Genomic DNA, 18,611 nt, shown 5'->3' with positions numbered 1-18,611 from the left:
AAAGTGAACAAAGAACAAATAAACTAAATAAATGTTTACCCAGCTCCAAATGCCTAAAACAGGGATATTCTTAAGGGAGGACTTCAGCCTCCACTAAATGATGAATTTTTTCTTCCTAGCATTTAAATCTCTCCCAGGGACATGAATTAATCCCCACTAGGTCATTGAGAGACTTCTAAGTGCTTAGCTCTTTGTATAATTGTGCAAAAATGAGTAGGCATTAAAGATAGTCATCATGCTTGCCATATTACCCTAAAAAATAGTATTTACTTTTTAGACTTTATGTAATCTGTGTTCTTTAATCTCCCTCATTATTACTGGTTTTCTACTTTTTTTTTTTTTAACAAATCCTCACCCAAGGATATATGTCTATTGATTTTAGAGAGAGAGGAAGGGAAAGAGAGGAAGAGGGAGAGAGAAGGAGAGAGGGAGAGATAGAGACAGATTGATCAATCCGTTGCCTCCCACAGGGGCCCTTACTGGGGATTGAACCCACAGCCTAGGTATGTGCCCTGACCAGGAATTGGAATCACAACCTTTTGGTTTATGGAATGATGCTCTAACCAACTGAAGCATTTGTCTAAAGCTAGTTTTCTACATTAAAAAAAAATCATTATGCTAAAGTATTGGCATTCCAAGGTCTAAACAAAATGCTCTGTATATTATGAACTTTTTAAATAATTTCATTCATTTACTCAATATCCATTTATTAAATATCCATTATGTATTGGGCACTGTGGTTTTGTTGTAAACACAAAACACAAGGTTCCTTCCCTCATGGAGCCTATATTACAGAGTGTGTGTGTGTGTGTGTGTGCAGGGGTGGGGTGTTGAGGGAGACAGACCATGAACAAGTAAATGAGCAAGGCAGTGTTAGATAGTGGTAAGTGCTATGCCGGCAGCAGGAGGACTTGAGCATGGGAGTGAGAGGGAGGGGCTGTTTTAGAAGGGGGAGTTATTGAGGAGTTAAGACACGAATGTGAGACAAAGCCATTAGCAAACGCATGATTTACAACGAGCACTTATATATGGATATGAATATCTGAAATTTTCATTTCTAAATGCAAAACCATTCTCCCTCCACTACACAAATGATAAAACTGCGATTTTTATTTAAATCAGGTATCAACAAAAAACCTTGCATTCATAACATGTTCAAGAATATTAAAGATTAGATTTCTGCAATATTAGATCTGTTTGGAAACCCAACAGCTCCCAGTACGTGTGCCTTCCAAGTAAAGAAATCCAGACACTACTCTTGCTTAATCCCTGTGCTAATTACTTTTGGGAAATGGAATATCTGAGTAATCTACAATGTTCGTTATCAGCAAACTGGCAAGGGCAATTCTGTTATAAAAATGAATCCATCCTAATTTTCTTTGAAAAAAGCTGTTGTATATTTGTGATTCATGATCCTGTAAAATCAAACATGTGCAGGAAGAGACAGTTGGGATTTGCCAGGAGCAAAGCAAATTTAAGTAGACTAGAACACATTTATTCATTCAGTGTTTATAATGGGCTTCCTCGGAAATATGAGTGTTACTCATCTAGTGAAGTGAGTTTGAAACATACAGGGCTTCGGATTAGATCCCTGGCATTAAAAGGAATAATACACCAAACTTCAATTATAAGAATAGATTTTTGAAAAGTTAGACTTGATTCTCTTTATAACACATGCAGACAGTAATTGGAGCCACGTTCTTCTGTACCTCTTCATAACTCGAAGAGTTGAAATCCATAAGGCAATAACAAAGCATATGGGGGAGGCAGAAGCCACCAATGAGACATTTCATATCAAAGAGATGTGATATTAATCTAAGAAAGAATGAGCTTTATAAAATGGAATCCTGCATGAGTAATGCAGAGTAGAATCTGGACCTAGACAGGAAATCTGGCCTCAGAAGTGAAGTATAAACAGGAGAGGCTGTGCGAAGGAGTGGAAACTTTCAGGGGGAGTGGGATTAAATGATGTCTAGGTCCCTTCTAGCTCCAAATCTCTGATTCTAAAGACACCCAGAAGGTGTGTTAACCAGTTTTTAAAAAGGCTTTATTGAGATATAATGTACATAACCATAAAATTCACCTATTGTAAGTATACAATTCATGATTTGTAGTAAATTCATGGAGTTGTGCAACCATCACTACAATCTAACCCGTGTTTTCAGGTTGTTTATTGGGTAGGGACGATTTTATTTTTCTAGTATAAAGGCACAGCGACTCATTAAAATTATAGATCAAGTGTAAAGGATGGAAAGATGACTCACTGGAAATGTGTGTAATAGACATGTGCAGGCAGTTGCTCTGCTGAAGCGGAGGGAGAAAGAGAGGCAGGGTGCCTGGAGCAAATGCAGAGTGGTGGTTACCAGCCACACCCTCGAGTCAGACTGCTGAAGTTCAGATTCTGGCATCCCTACTCGCTTCATATCTGTTTGAACTCAAGCAAGTTACTTAAACTTGCTGAGCTTCAGTTTACTCACCTGTAAGTTGACAGTACCTACTTCATAGGGTTATGAAGGATAAATGAGATCATACAATATATGCAAGGGGCTTAGCATTTTCCTGGCAGATAGAAGGTACTCAATAGATATTAGCTATTTTTATAATTATCACTTGATCACCATTAGTCTTTTATGAGTAGACGCAAAAGACCACACACTCTATGATTTTATTTATATGAGAAATTCTAGAAAAGGCAAATGATGGTGGTAGAAAGCAGATCAGTGATTGTCAGAGGCCAGGGACAGGGAATAGGAAATTGATAGCAAAGAGGCACAGGGACATTTTTAGGTTTTCTAGATTATGACTGGGATGATGTTTTGTAAACATGTCATCCAATTATACACTTAAACTTGGTGAATTTTATGGTATGTAAAATAAAGGTAATACCCCCGCCCCCCACCCCCCAAAATATACCTTTTAATCTACTAGTGGGATAGTTTGATTATTTTACGTTAGAAGCAAGAAACAATTTCTAAACTCAGGCAATGAATATTTGTTGAGCACCTACTACATGCAGGGCACTGTTCTAGGTGTTGGGTATACAGCTTTGAAATAGACGGCGTCCCTACACTCATAGAGCTTATAGTTTAAGCACAAATAATACACATATGTTTGGGGCTAAAAAGGAGTCAATGCGGGATGCTGGAGGAAAGGTTGAGTAGCTCTAAGTAGTATAAATACGTGCCTTGGTTTTTCTTTTGGTTTTCAAACATACATAGAAGCAAACACAGCGTCCCTGTGTCTGAAGATGATGCCCCTGACTGACCTTGTTAGTGTCTGGGCAAGGTGGCATGACAAAAGCCTCTAAGTGGTTGGTGACAGTGATGGGAGACACTCTGGCCACACCATCTGTGAGACGCTGTGTCCACCTGCGAGGGAAGACTGGCCCAAGGACAAGGACAAGGTGGATGCTTCTTAGGCTTCAGGGGTAGCGTGGCTTTGACCTTGGCCTTGTCGACCTGTCACTCTTCGCTCCAGGCGAGCAGCAGTCCTCTGCAGTGTTGGAAGCCGGTACTTTCAAGTACCTTACCAGCGTGGGCCAACTCTCGAAGTCTAGTGTGCGAGGGGACTCCGCCCACTGGGTGACCCCGCCCACGTGGGGGTCCCAAGTGGAAGCCGGCCCTGGGCAGAGACTCCTTGCAGGACCTGATTGGCTGTACCCGTCTGAGCCTCGTGGGAGGGCGGGGTGAGGCCTGTGAGGGCGGAGCTTAGGGAGAGGGGGGCCACTCGCACCCCCTCGGGAAATGGATGCTCCGCACGTCTGCGGGCGCCAGGGGCGGGGAAAGCGCTTTTTTTAGCTGCGTTCAGGCCCCGCCCTGGAGGGCGGGGCTGCCCCCTCCCTCCCACACTGGCCCGGGTCTGAGCCCGGAACGGAGAAACGAGGTTGGCTTGAAGCTCCCTGCTTGGTTTTTGGGGAGCCTCAAGCGGAGGAGGAACATGGCGCTTGTAGGCAACGGAGCAGAGCTGGAAGCGGACGAGGTACTGGACAGTGGGGAGCGCGGGCACTTCCCCTGGAGCCCGGCGGGGATGGCCAACGTCCCGCCCCCTGGGTCCCAGTTTGGGACAAGCAGCCTCCCGCCTGGAGAAGAGGCCAGGGCTGCTGGTGGGTGTACCCGTCCTCGGGAGGTCTGCTCGCGCGCGAGTGAGGAGGGTCCGTGCGGCGCTCGGAGCGGAGGCGGCGCCGAGGTGCTGTGGGATGGAGGACACCCCGTCCGGCCGGCGGGAAGGGTGCGAGGGCGCGGTAGCGCAGGACCCGCAGCACTGAGCTGTTGGGAGCCGTGCGGACGCCACGCTTCTCGGGGTCTGATCCCGACGTCCCGACACTGGCCAGCCGGCGTTTGTCTGGTGGTGTCTTGAGCTGGGAATCTCACCGTCTGTGCGAGTTCCTGGTGTCAGAACAGAAAGGCTACGGTCTGAGAGGAGGGGGCAGCCGGGGGAGGATGAGCCCCAGGGGTGTCTGCACCGGCCGGCGGGGGCAGCGGCAGCCGAGGGGCCAGAGCGCGAGGGAACCGCCGCCGCCGCCCGGGGGTTGGTCCCGTCCCCTCGGTCGGCTGGGCCCGGGCCTCTCCCGGTCAGGTTCCCAGTGTCGGTGGTCTAGACGGAGGGAAGGCGCTCTGAGAACCGGCATCCTGTGGCCGCCGCTGTGTGTAAGCCATTAGCCACTTCCTCCTCCGGCCGGCGCGCGCGAGTCTGGGCCCCCTCCGGCGGGCGCGCCGGACCTGTTGATTTATAGGCTTTTCTTTTCAGCACTTGGCAGCTCCGGAGAGACGCTCTCTGGAGCCTGAAGTTGAGGCTGGCGGCAGCACCCACAGCTGCTGCTGCCGCTGCCATTTTACCTGCCTTGAATTTTACAAGTCGCCGCCTGCGAGGCTTAGTTTCTAATGATGCAATAGTGGAAGATCTGGAGAAGGCGGGTTAAGATTCCCATCCATTTCTTCATTGTCGGGAAACTCCTCTCAACGAACACCGTGTTTTAAATACAGCCCTTAAAATGAAAATAAAACAAAAACCAAACCTATAGCTCCTTTACACGACTGGCAGACAAGAGAGCAAAACGGGTGGTCCAGAACCTTCCTCACAGCTTGTGCCTTTCAGCGAAAGCACCGAGACCACAGACCAGTGAACTAGAGCTTGCTCAACTGCATCTGTTTATTGTTGAAACTTTAAACCACCTGTAAAACGAAATGATGAAATATGACATTTGTTGCTGTTTTCATCTGTGACAATCTTTTTTTTATGGCTTTAGGCTGTCTTTTTGGTATGTCACAGATCCAGCTGTTTTTCATTCCTTAGTTCTTTTCTGTAAAAACAAGGTAGTAACACTTTTATGGTGCTTTAGCCATACGTTCACTGGAGTCGGCCAGAGTTTTGATGGCTCCCTGTTGTGTATTGAGTTAAGTATCCATGTACCTGGCGTGCAAGGCTCTGTACAATGTGGCCTCAGGCTGATGTTCCAGCCTTTCCCCCAATTGCTTCTCTGTATAACCATTTAGTTTAATCAGTATTATGCCCATATTATAAATTAGGAGACGAGACCAGGAGTAGCTAGTAAATGTGGAGTGAAATTTTGAATCCCTGGTCTGCTTGTTGAAAAAAAAATTGCTACACTTAGGGCTGTCTAATTGTCTAGACCAGGGTATTGTTGAGAGAGAAAGGGAATACCATTAATAAGTAACGCTTGGACAATAGGTGTAAACTGGGACTGTCCTGGGCATATGGAGACATATGGCCACCCTAGCTATGCCATTGCCTGCAAGACGAACTGACACGACTGAGATGGATTAGCTAGGGAGAAGGGCTCTAACGCTGTGGGGGGAGTTAGGTTTCAGAGCGGCAGAGTGCCTGGCACACGGATACTTGAGAATACATAATTGTTGAATGAATGAATGACTGCAGGAGAAACGTTGCTTAATAATTCCTCAGTTTTTGCCATATTTCCATCCACTTTTAAAATTCTATAACTATTAGGTGCCTATTACATGTTAGGTACTATACCGGTCCTCAGAGATGAGCCAAGTACAAGTACAAACATAATTTTTTGTTCACGCCAAATTCACCTTTGTATTGCATGGTACACCATTTCCTTTGGTGTAAGTTTCACAACATTTATTGAACATCTGCTCTGTGCTCAAACTTGGTAGGCACCTTAGAAAGAGAAGTCACAGTTTTGGCTCTCCAGGGTTCTCGGGGTAGGGAGATAGGACATGTACAAGAACTTGAGAAAAGAGCTCAAAGGCAAGGTAAGCAAGTTAGACTGGGTGTCCTTAAAGACTGGATGCCCCTAGTGCTCTACACATGAGTGAAGAAGACTGTGCTCTTCAACTTCACTGGTTGTGGGAACTAAAATAGCTTATTTTAGCTGGGAAGTTTTTTAAACACTTAATATACATTTGATAATCTTTGTGGCTACTCTTTGATATTCCAGGGAAGTAGAAGGGTGTCATTGGAAAAGCAGTAGCCTAGGAATTAGGTGAACTGGGCTCTCAGCTCTATCACTGATTTGCTCCATAGACATTCATTCATGATGTGTGCAAACATCTGACTGTCTTCTGTGCCACACCTGGTGCTAGCGTGGAGACGCAGCAGTGAGCTAAGCAGACAGGTACCTCGTCCATAACTGGTGACTTTGAGCAGGTCTCTCAATCTGTTGGGGCTCTTTTAAGTTCCCTCTAATGAAGGAGTGTCTGGATGAGCCCTAAGTGTTCTTTTAGCTCTAATGGTCTGTGCTTTTGGAGGGGAGGAGGGCTTCTTTTTGGGAGAAGGGCTAATAATATGGGGATCCCTTTTTTCTCAATGTAACCAAAGAGATGATGGTAGTAGAGGAGCTCTCATGGTAGCTGTGGGATATGGTGTTTTCTTAGTAAACTGATGTTTTTTTGTTTTTCTTTTCCAGGAGGGTAAATGTGAGACTACAGAGGTCAGGACTTACAATCTCAAGGGTGGCAAAAATTGATCCTGGAGGGGTACAAAAACATCTTAGATTTTACAGTGGTTTGTGGTCCTTCAAAGCTTGGTTAACAAAATCATATTTCTTTCTTTCTTTTTTTTAAAGATTTTATTTATTTTACTTTCAGACAGAAAGAAAGAGAGGGAGAAAGAGAGGGAGAGAAGCGTCAATGTGTGGTTGCCTCTCATGTGCCCCCTACTGGGGACCTGGCCCTCAAACCAGGCATGTGCCCTGACTGGGAATCAAACCAGGAACCCTTTGGTTCACAGGTCAGCACTCAGTCCTCTGAGCCACACCAGCCAGGGCCACAATCTTATTTCATAACATTTAGATTTAACTCATTGGGTTTTCCTGGGAATTACACAAGCAGCTTTGACATCAAGTTCTTGAAAGGTATACAGAAATTATGCAAGGTCAATACTACAGACCTATGGCAAATAAATGACTGTGGCTGGAGGGACCATTAGTTGCTTGATCTTGAAGTTGTATCTCTCTTGGTGACCTCCTCATACTTAGGGGCTACTGTTAGCTTCCTTTGTGCTCATGTTTGGCCCGCCATGGTTCTGTGTGATTTGGGATTTGAGAATTAAATAAAAAATAGTTTGTTTATATTTTATTATTTAATCCTATTAAAATTATTCAGCCCACCAATAATTATATCAGGAAGTACTAAAAGGAGACAATATTGACAATATCTGAATTAATATCTAGCAGCTAGTTAACTTAAAATTTATTTCCTCTCATGAAAGAAGAGTTAATTTAATTAATATAACTTTTAATTGTTTTTTCTGGAAAAATAACAGTTTTGAATGTCTTAAAAATTTGGTTTTATTCCTATTAGGCAGAGATTGGTAATTTGCATATGTAAATTGATACATTAAATTTTATATTAAAATTCCATTAAAAGTTGGGAAGTCCCTTCACAGGGACTCCTCAAGTGTTGAATACCTGTTTAAAAGTTTTCCAAATACAGTTATAAAATTAAATGTTAATAACTTTAAATTTTAATTTAACTTAAAATTTTTATTTAGTCATTCAAACCCATTATTAAACAAAAAGCATAAACTTGTAATTGCTTATTTTTGTATAAAGCACAGACATATCTGTGCTATTGAAATTTCATGGGGGTGTAGTTAGGAAAAAATGTCTAAGAAGACTCCTTTGGGGTCAATAGTGAGAGAAAGTTGAGAAACACTGGGTCAGGGAAGGAAATAGCTTAAGTGACAAAATGTTTCCATGGCCTGCTTTTTTGGCCCAGGGTTTTTTAGGTCTAGTTCTGCTTTAGAAACCTTTTTCTTTGGAATTTTAGATGAAGTTTAGATCAGAGTAATTGCTGCAACTTTAAGAATGAGCTTCATTTTTTCATTCCACCAGTGTTCCTTGAGCACTTGTTAGGTGCGGACAGTCTTTGGATGCTGGAAGTGCACACTAAGGCAAGGCAGCAGCGTTGTCCCGGAGGAGCACTCTGTAGCAAAAGGCACAGTCACACAAATCACTAGTTCTGTCTTTGGGCCGGGGTGGGTTTCATGTAGGAGGGCCATACAATTCATCATCAGAGCAGGATATGAGAGTAAATGGCGTGCTTTCAGTAATTGCCCTGGGACAGCAGGTACAAACAGCGATGGCCGACCACCCTAGTTTAGGGGCTGGCAAAGACTTTAAAGAACAGATGGTATTTGCACTGCGGCTTGAGTGGTGAGCAGGATGGGCTGGGAGGAGCGAGTGGGATAGGGCTCAGGCCTGGGTGGAAGTTGAGATGGGCAGGAATGAGCACACCTGTGTTCCGAAGGGTATTCAGCCACAGGAAGAAGAGCAGGTGAGGCCAGTCTGGATCACATGGGCAGTGTCTGCGATGTCATGCTAAAGGGTTTGGGTTATAGCTCCTAAAAATGTGGGAATCTGGACTTTTTTTTCTTTTAATTTCATCAAAAGTATTTTTTACTCGAGTATTATTTTATATTAGTTTCAGATGTACAGCGTAGTGGTTAGACATTCATATACTTTACAAAGTGGTCCCCCTGGTATTTTAGGGCCCACCTGGCACCATACATAGCCATTACAATATTATTGACTATATTCCTTATGCTGTACTTTACATCCTTGTGATGGAGGTTTTTTAATGGGGAAAATGTGATAGGTTATTTATTTTAGGAAGATGAATCTGGTGAACTTGATGCAGCCAGACTGTGGAGGTGGCAACAGGAAGGGCAAGAGGCTGTGGTAATAGTTAGTGTGGGAGGTGGTGAGGCCTGAAGTGGAGCACAGGCTGTGGGATTGGAGAGGAGGCCAGAGTTGAGGGACTTCTCCGTGAGAACACAGAGGAGGAATTGGCCTGCGGTGCTGTTTGAGGGTGAAGGGCATGGGGAGGGTAGGAAGCAGGGAGGAGCTAGCTGTTCAGTGATTCCTGCGTGGCTTGGCGGTGGTGCTGTTACCTCAGGAGAGGCGTATGGTTTAACCTCGTCCCCCTCTTAGGTGGGGGTAGAGGATGGGGGCAGATACCACGCAGAAGAAACTCACCCTGTGGCTCACTGTAACTCATTGAGGGAGCATGGCCATTTTTTATGAGTGGATGAAATTGAAAAAGTGTTTGTAATTGGTTGTACAGGTTAGTGAGAGGAAAAAATAGTATCAGCTTACCATCAACCTCAACTCCTGCTCAGGGTAACAAATAGGCAATTTGCTTGAAATGTTCAATCTTGAATCTCTTGAAATCCCATTTGTTTTTGGAATGCTACTTTCTCAGTGAAAGCTGCCCACATTTTCCCCTTCCGTCCTTCCATATCTGGGAACCCCCTTCTTTTCATTCAAGTCCAGTAGCGCATGTGTGCTTCTCTGGGCAGATATTAGCTCTTCCTTGAGTCAGCTAGTTTACCTTCTTATCTTAGTTCCCTGCCCTCGGGTGCTGTGGATAATTATCCACAATGTGAATCTGATACTGAGAATTCTGTGAGGCTCATGGTTTCCATCTAGCCATCTGTTGACAGCTCCCTGTCCCCCAGGCCCAGGTGCCCCGGTGGCCATCTCAGGTGGGTCTCCTGAAGCCACTGTATGCTCACTTCGCAGAGGTTGAGTACCTGGGGACTCTTCGGGCACTTGTGAGGCTGCCAGGGGAGATTTTTCCTTCGTCATGCCTTTGTCGGCCCCCAGTGCTCCCCTCTTCCACCTGTGCTTGGTGGAAATTGGTCATGTACTCAGAGCCACTCTGGCTAGTTGGCTGAATTGTTTGGGTCACGACACCTCTTCACAGGGACTCCAAGTGTTGAATGCCTGGCAGTTCATCATGCCGTTATTCATCTTAAGTTCTTTATTTAAAGGCTGTGGGTATGCAGTAAATGTTTTTCTGCTGCGATCTGGATACATATCCCTTGAGTGTATTACTGATTATTCTGCCATATACATAAGACCTACATGTTTTAAAATATTTTAGTGAAATTATATATATGTATACATATGTATATATTTGTTGGGTCTGATTATAGCTAGTACGTAAGAAGAATTATTCATTTTAATGAATTTAATGTGTTGGATTTTGCGGTAGGTTCTGGAGAGGCAAGTATAGCTCTCGGTCCTAAGTTACCGTCTAATCGGGGGTGGGGGCAGATGTGTAGATAAATAGGAGTAACAGTCCCTGCTGGGAACCACTAAGGAGGGATGCAGGGGTGCTTTGGGAGCACAGAGGAGGACATCTTACTGGGGGAGGATGGGTAGTCAGGGATGGTTTCCTGGAAGAGGTCTTTTGTTTTTTTTAGAGATCTCAATCTTGCAGGGTAAGTAGAACTTAGAAAAGAGTTGAGTGTGTAGGAATTCTTGAAGTTTCTCTCAGGGAGAGGAACTAGCCGGTGTAAGGTGTGGAGGTGAGGGAGGGCTTGCGGTGCTCCGGGTGTCAGGGAACCATGCCGGAAGGGTAGGAAGGGCCATTCCACATCTTTCATGCCCAAATGTGGCTATCATGGTGTGTGTATCTGAAGTTGTAAGCTGAGGAGGAATGTGGAGAAATCCCACTGTAGGTAGGCAGCTCTCTCTGGCAGTGCGCATGGAGGCTCATTGGAGGGACGCTGCACCAGAGGTGGAGAGGCATGTGGTTTTCTGGTGTTGTGTTTTGTTTGTCCGATGACTGTTAACAGCCCACCGAGGGCCCACTATATGCGAGGGTAGCTAAGTACTGGGTCAACACAATGGGTAACGTATGGTTTTGACCCCCCTGGAGCAGATGGTCAGGAATGTGGACACCAACAAACAACTCTATCCGGAAGTGTAGTAGGAGAGAGTCCAGAGAGAGTGTAAGCAGGCCTGGTGCGCCTAGAAGAAGAGAGCTCTCACAGGGCAGCCACTGAAGCGCCTTGGTGAGGGCGTGTCCCTGCCCAGGGCAGGACTTGGTTTGCAGCTGCCCAGCTGTGTGACTTAACCCGCGTGGGCCTTGGTTTCCTCATAGGTACCACAAAGGAATTGATACTAATGATGTGTAACTGAAGTTCTTCTCACCTTTGACATCTGTGATCTAGCAGGTGACACTTGATCTGGACTTTGAGGGGTGGAGTTTCAGCAGGTGGTGAGGGAGCCGATGATCACACCTTTATTCCAGGAGGCAGAGGCAGCAGCAGAGGAAACAGACTCAGGCCTGGACGAAGTGGGAAGGAGGTCATTGTGCTGGAGCAGAGCGTGCCAGGGTAGGCGGCTGAGGCAGGAGGGCAGTGCTGTGTGTGTTCCAGCAGGTTTAAATAGACTTTGAATCCTTAGTTAAGCAGGTTTTTTTTTTTTGACAGTGGAGAACCAACCACATGTATACTAAAACCATTTCTCTCTCTCTTACTCTCTCCCTCTCTCCCCCTCCCTCTCTTTCTTTGATAAAGGAAGAAAGGATGGTCACACTTCTTGGCTTCACTTTCTTCTTTCCCAACCCCATTTCCAAAGAACAGATTCGAACTAACGACTGCTCACTGCGATGCAGTGGGATAAGAAGACAGACGAGTTGGACACGTTTGCGTAATTCCATAGGCTTGTGTTTCATCACGCAGACTCTACCCTCAGCTAAGTTCTGAGATACGGAAATGCCCTGACCCACCTCCACGCTGGTGTGATCAGCAGGAGCAGGCCGGGTTTCTCGAGGGTCTCTTCAGGCCTTTTCTCCTTTCCTGCTTCCTTAGAACACTTTCTCCTAGAGCTCTGGGGCTCCTGGGCTTTTCTCTGCTCATGAGTCACAATCCTTTCCCTCAGAACGAAAGGGAATGAAGCCTGACTCCAGAACCTTCTCTCAGAAGCACTCCTATGTCATCATTTGTGCAAAATGAATGACCAAGTATTCGTTGGCGAAGAACAGACCCAGCGCAGAGCAGTAATGAGCTTCTGAGGAGTGGCCAGCTTGGGTTCAGATCCTGGCTTCTCATTTACTGTGTGACCTCTGGCATGTTATTTAACTAGTCTAGTGCTCTTCATTTATAAAACAGGAATATTGGCGATGAGGATAAAATAAGATTCTATTTTACAAAGCGTCCGGCACATAGAAGTACTCTTAAAAGCCACTTCTCTTTTCCTTTATGTTTTGTATTAAGGTATTGCTATTACTCTTCTTATGGATTTGATGAAGAATCTGCCACAAATGTTTCAATGTATCCAAATATAGTTTAAGCTCATTTTTGCAGTCAATTGAGGAGAAAATTCCGCAGAAGTACACATCCTGGAAGCAGGAGGTGATGGGCCAAAGTCACTCAGCTTACCCAAACACAGAATCAGGGTTACCAGCCAAGTGCGCTAACTCTACACGCAGTGCCCTTTGCACTGGGTCAGCGGGCAGTGTACTTCACAGGGAGGCCAAATGCAGCCTGCGTACCTCCTGCCTGTTCTTGTAAATTAAGTTGTATTGGAACACAGCCGCGCCCGTTCATTTAGCTGTTCCTTATGGCCGCTTTCGTACTGCAGTGGCCGCGTCAGGCAGTGGGGACACAGAAGTATGACCTCCAGGGTCTAGACAGGTATCGGTCCTTTATGGACAAAGCTTGCTGACCACATACTAGGTGATTTCTAGGGCTATATATGTAGGTTCGTTTATAAGTGTTGTAAGCGTGTGGAGTGCAAACGTTGGCTCTTAGCACTATTATTAAGGATGTAGGATGTTGATGGTTGACAATAAAGGTACTTCTCAGGCTAATCCTAGGCCTCCAGCTGGGCCAGTTCTGCAAATTTACAGTTCTTACACCTTTCCCTCCCTGAAGGAAGAGGGGCAATCATTTACCACCAACGAACCGTAAACCTGGGCTCATAGGACCATCTGCTTAAGCAGAGTAGTGTTAGTATTTGTCAGCAAGGGAAGTGGCATTCTCATTATTTTTTTGAAAATGGCTTTTGCCCACCAACACATAAACAGCATGTGTGGTAGCTTCTGGTTTCTCCAAATGTTTCGATGTGTGGGAAGTTCCCCTTTTTAATAGTAGTGGATGTCGTAATTGGTCTTACAGTTTTTTTCTGAGTACCTAGATGTTAGATGGAGAATTTGACCTGTAAAAGGCAGGTTTGTGTTCAGTTACTTAGTGTAAGAGTTTGAAAGGTAAAGGAAACGACAAGGCGTGTGCATGCCTGGGCCCTGGAGGAGGCTCTGGGGTTCTTGCCCTGCCCCAAAGCAATGTGCTGTGCCAGACTGCTCTTTCTATAGTTCAAGTCCATTCTCATCTTGCTGCTTAAAAATCTGTTCACAGCCTCTGAGGTACTATGCTAACACGCTAGAATGACATATAAGGCCTTGCTCTGGATCTAGCTCAGTGGTTCTCAGACGTTGGTGAGCATAGAGAGCTGGGTTAGGGGGACAGGTGGCTTATTAAGATGTATGTTCCTAGCCATGTATGTCCACAAGCCATTCATATTCAGTAGGTCTGGCATGGCTCCCAGGAGTTTACATTCCTACCATGATGTTTAACATCAACCATGCTGGGTGCTGTAGATCCCCATTTATACCTCATCTCTCAAAAGGTCAGTCCTTGCTCACTTCCCAGCTTTTTCACTTGCTGTGCCCTCTCTTGGCCAGTTCTCTTTAGCATTTAAGACCTCCCTTGGGTACCACTCCTCCTCCAGCCTTTCCAGATATTCATTCCTTTCTTCCCTCCCTTGCAGGTGCTCAATAACTATTTAACATTCTTGGCTGCCTAGAAGGAGAGATATTTCTCTTTTGGCATATGTGCCATGGTACCCAGCAGGGATGGGCACCATGGGTACCAGGGATGGGTAGGTGTTCCTAAAGGAAAGAGTGGTGGCCTTTTCCCCCATAGAAAGCAGCCAAGGAATTCCCTTTAGTGTGATATTTTTGTCCTCTCAACCAGAAAGAATTTACCTCTAGAATCTGTTAGCATTATCTCAGTATGCTTAAGCAAAGCTTTATTGAGGTGTAATTTATGTGCCATAAATTCACTCCTTTTAAATGCACAATTCAGTGATTTTTAGTAAATTTATGGAGTTGTGCAGCCATCAGTACAGTCAGTTTAAGAGCATTTCCGTCACCCATTGAGATTCTTTCTGCCCATTTGTTTGTACCTCAGTATACTTTCACACTTAAATTAATTGAAAAATTAATTTACAGTCTTACTATGGGGATAAAGCAGAAGTGTTAGGTATCAAAAAGCAGGACTGGAGAGCAGCGTACATTTGGGTCGGTGCTTGACTGGGCTCCTACACTGTGCCGTCGTCAGACGGGAGGCTTGAGGGCTGCGTGAATTACCCGCCGAAATGAATAATTTGTCCCAATTGCAATAAAGGAGATGTGTGGAGTGAATAAATGACGGTTTCCCCTGATTTTTCTAGTTCATTCCCCAAGGCAGTTGCTATTTATCTGATATGTTTAGCTTCTTGCTAGAAAGATGAACAGGCAGTTGCATATCTAAGCCATTGACAGTTGAATGAAAGGGACTGTCACCATAGCTAAAATCTCAAATAGGATAAGGAGTTCAACAAAATTAGCCTCTTATTAGGCACCCCTGAATTTCAGGTTTGCTGCGTCTGTGCCTAGGAAGGCATGTGGGAGAGAGGAAAGAACTTGGGTGGGCCTGTAGGTTAGCAGACATGGGTTGGGTTCTGCCACTTGCTGGCAGTGTCACCTTGAACAAGTTATTTGATTTCTCTGTGAACTTCATCTCTTATCAGTCAAATGGGGATTCTGATGCTCACCTCATAGAGTCCCTGTGTGTGGCCCTGGCACCTGCTGCGTGCCATACTTAGTTGCAACCATTAATTTGAGTAGCAACTATGTTTAGATTTTGCTGTTTATCAGTACATTCTGATGGCTAGAATTTTACAGGGCAGGAAAGAGTCATAGTAAGAGTGTATCAAATACTGCAACTAGCTATATTGAACATTTGATATTAAATATTCATTTGCTGATATTAATTTAAGATCTAATTTGGGGAAGGAAGGTTTTGTTTTAAAAACACAAACAGTGGTAGGTGTTCTTTGGGTGAACTGGCTCTAGACAGGCAACCACGGGCAGGGCTCTTGGAGCCATAGCTGCCTGGCCCTGCAGAGGGGCCAGGAGAGATGACTTGTGCAGTCTAGCTGGGGAGCATTCGCAAAAGGAGGATGATTATGATTTATTCACACACGTAATCCTTTTAGAATCCTGAAGTATTCACATCTAACAATTTGCTTATTTAATAATAGTGACATTTGGTATTCCTCCCAACTTTAAACATAGAGAAATTGAGATTCATGGAGTTCTTTTTCATCAGGCATTAAGCAAACCTCTTCTGGTTTCATTAATAGTAGGGATGGCTTTACTAGGCTGTGAGTCTCCACAGGTCTAATCATATCGCTAATTATATTTGAAATTTAAAAAGTAAAAGCTACTAACGTAGAATCTTTTTTTCTTCTTAAAACTTACCTGCTTTTACTTCCCTTTGTGGTTTATGGAGGAGGAAGTTACATTTTAACTTACGTGAGAGTCTCCTTTTTGATGTAAACAAGCCCTATTCAAGTCAGAACTGTAGGTTTGCACGTCTGGGGAAGCAGGTTGCACTTGACAATAGATTAGGCTCTGCTGAGGGACATGTGAGTGCTTAAGTGAATTCCTACCTTTATGTTAAAGACTGTAAAGCATTACATTTCAATTGTGGCAGTTTGGGGACAATTGTTCCTCCCATTATTTCAAGACCAAACACCAGCCTTTGGGGGAATAATTTAAAACAGCATTGCTCAACAAAAAAAGCTCTCCTCTGGCCTCATTCTTGATTTTCCCCTTTTTGTTCCCCTCAAATGACCCCCCCCCCCACATCTGTCATCCACTAGTCTTGTTGAAACCACCTGCAGAACATGGCTTTTTACTGCATACTGCTTTCTTCTGTCCATCTCCACCACCAGCTCCACAACCCACTAAGTGCCTTCTCATTCTCATGGTGCTGGGCGAGTACCCTAACTGGCCGACCAGCTCCCCTCTGCCCTCTGAGATCCACTCTTCATTCTATAGCCCAAGTGCTTGTGTGCAAACATCCATACAGGGGATTCCCCTGCTTAACACTGGTTAGTGGCTTTCTGTAACATTTAGAATAAAACCCACACTCCTTCCTGTGGGCTACATGGTCTGGCTTTTGCCTCCTTGTCCAGTGCACCTCCTGCCCTTCTCCACCCCCCCCCCCCCCCCCCCTTACTGCTGCTGTAGTCACCCAGCTGCTGCCGGGTTTCAGGAACATGCCCAGTTCCTTCCCACCACAGAGCTCCTGCACAGCTATTTCCCAGTCTGGCAGGCTTCACCAGCCCTTCACATGACTGGCTCTTTCTCAACGTTCCGACCTCAGTTGTAAAGATCAGGTTCCAAGTGTGGCTGTCCTCAGGTTCCATCTTCAAAGCAGCCTCTCTCTTTTCTCTGTTACACATCCTGTTTATTTCCTCTGAGATGTGATCACACTCTATATTATCTTGTTTGTTTTTTCTCTGCCATCTGTCTCACTCCATCAGGTTTCAGTGCAGGAAGCTGAAACTGCTGTAGGTAGTTTTAAGTCAGCAGAGTTTAAGAAGGGAATTAGGTGTTTACAAAATGCATGGAAAGGCTGAAGGAGTGGCTCTAGGCTGGGCCTCCAGGAATGACCACCAGTCCCACCAAGAACTGACCCATTTGGGAAGGTGCTCATGTTCTGTGGCTGGTGATTCTAGAAATGAGAGTTGACAGCACTTTGCAGTAGCTGTGATTCAGGGATCCGGAAGCTGCAGTTTTTTTGTGTGCAGGAAGCTGGAGAACAGGTGCTGGAACACTGCTGTTGAAACAACCCTGGTGTCCTCAGCCTTGCTTGATGGCAAGAAGAGTCAGAAACGGGCAGGAAAATGCCCTCAGCCTTTTGGATCGTGCACAGGTGTATCTTAAAGGGTGTAACCTAATTCTCCCCCAGAGTCAGCTCACTTCCTCTATAGCCGCAAATCTGTCAGACTCACAGGAGGTCCTGTCTTTGTTGAAGTTCTTCAAATTTCTGTTGTGACTGAGCAAAACTCTAGTACAATTGATTTGTTTTGTTGTCTCTAGATATTTCTGCTTCTTAATGTTGGCAGTTCTTCATTTTTCACTATGTTCTCATTTTAAATTAAGGCCATTGTGTAATGCATATAGGTGGGTCAAGTTTGTAAGTCAGTGACTCCATATCTCAGTTTTCATTGGGGGAATCAGAAAAATGATTGAGTCGTATTGCTGAAGTTTAGATATGCCTTAACCTTGTAAGATTCTTTGGCAAACAGAATTTTCATAATAAGCAGTTCTATTATTAGAATTTGCTCAGAGGGATAAACAGTGAGAAATTTAAAAGTAGTGCAGACCAAATTTATGACAATTTGAGCATGAAAATAATCAAGGACAGTAATGTAGATCATTTAAAAAAATAGGAATCCTTGAAATCCATATCGATGATGTAACTGGATAGATAAATGGGGGAGACTGGAGGGCTCTTACTTCCGGTGGAACGCCAAAGGCCGACAGGTAAAGCTGGAGGGAGTGCTGGTGTTGGGAAGTCAAGTTTCAGTTGGCCTAGTGAAGACCTAGTTGGGCAGCCATCATCCGAGGTGCCGATTCTAGGGCAGATTGGGTGAGGAGTGTGGTATTTTCCTGGTCTTTCACTGTCTCACCACACAGTCATTATTACTTGGAAGATAAAAATAGTAACCATGAAGTGGAGAAATTGAACAACATGTAGACCTGGTAATCAAAATGAACATCACCCGGGGGGGCAGCTGAACGTTTCTGCCTCCGGGTACAAGTGACCTGACGAGGACACAGTGCCCCTTCTCTAGTAGTATAACCTGAATCTAATCATGAGGAAACAACGGAGAAACTTAATTAAAGAAGCTTCTACTTTTAAAAGGAGAAGATGTCTGTACTCTCAAAAAATGGCAGTGTCATTAAAGACAAAGAATGGCTGTGGGAAAGTTCCAGATTAAAGGAGGCCAAGGAGACGCGGCAGCTAAATGCAGTATTGGGCCCGAGACTAGCTCCTGAGCTGCAGGGAAATGCTCTAAGGAAAAACTGTTGGGCTAATAGACAACACTGGAGAATGGCCGGTTGTGTGAAGCGGTTACATTTCCTGAAGTGGATAACTGTGCTGTGGTTATATGAGAGAATGTCCTTATTTTTGGGAAACACACGCTGAAGTATTTAGCGATAAAGGGCCACAATACATGTAATTTACTCTCCCGTGGTTCAGAAGAAAATATT

General features: G+C 44.8%; 1 protein-coding gene across 2 annotated transcripts in view; it reads left to right on the top strand.

The window, feature by feature from the left end:
* The first annotated feature begins 3,738 nt into the window (after positions 1-3,738).
* TTC39B (tetratricopeptide repeat domain 39B) overlaps positions 3,739-18,611 on the top strand; it is a 138,292-nt gene continuing 123,419 nt past the window's right edge. Inside the window, exon 1 of one of the 2 annotated variants that reach the window (XM_045193659.3) lies at positions 3,739-3,978. In XM_045193659.3, coding sequence (XP_045049594.2) covers positions 3,748-3,978 — 231 coding nt within the window. In that variant the 5' untranslated portion in view covers positions 3,739-3,747. The remainder of the gene's footprint in view (positions 3,979-18,611) is intronic. The other variant, XM_045193660.3, reaches the window with a different exon arrangement.

The sequence above is a fragment of the Desmodus rotundus genome, chromosome 1, assembly GCF_022682495.2.
Source record: "Desmodus rotundus isolate HL8 chromosome 1, HLdesRot8A.1, whole genome shotgun sequence".
Classification (NCBI taxonomy): domain Eukaryota; kingdom Metazoa; phylum Chordata; class Mammalia; order Chiroptera; family Phyllostomidae; genus Desmodus; species Desmodus rotundus.
The sequence above is the reverse complement of the archived record's forward strand: the minus strand, read 5'-3'. Positions and strand labels throughout refer to the sequence as shown.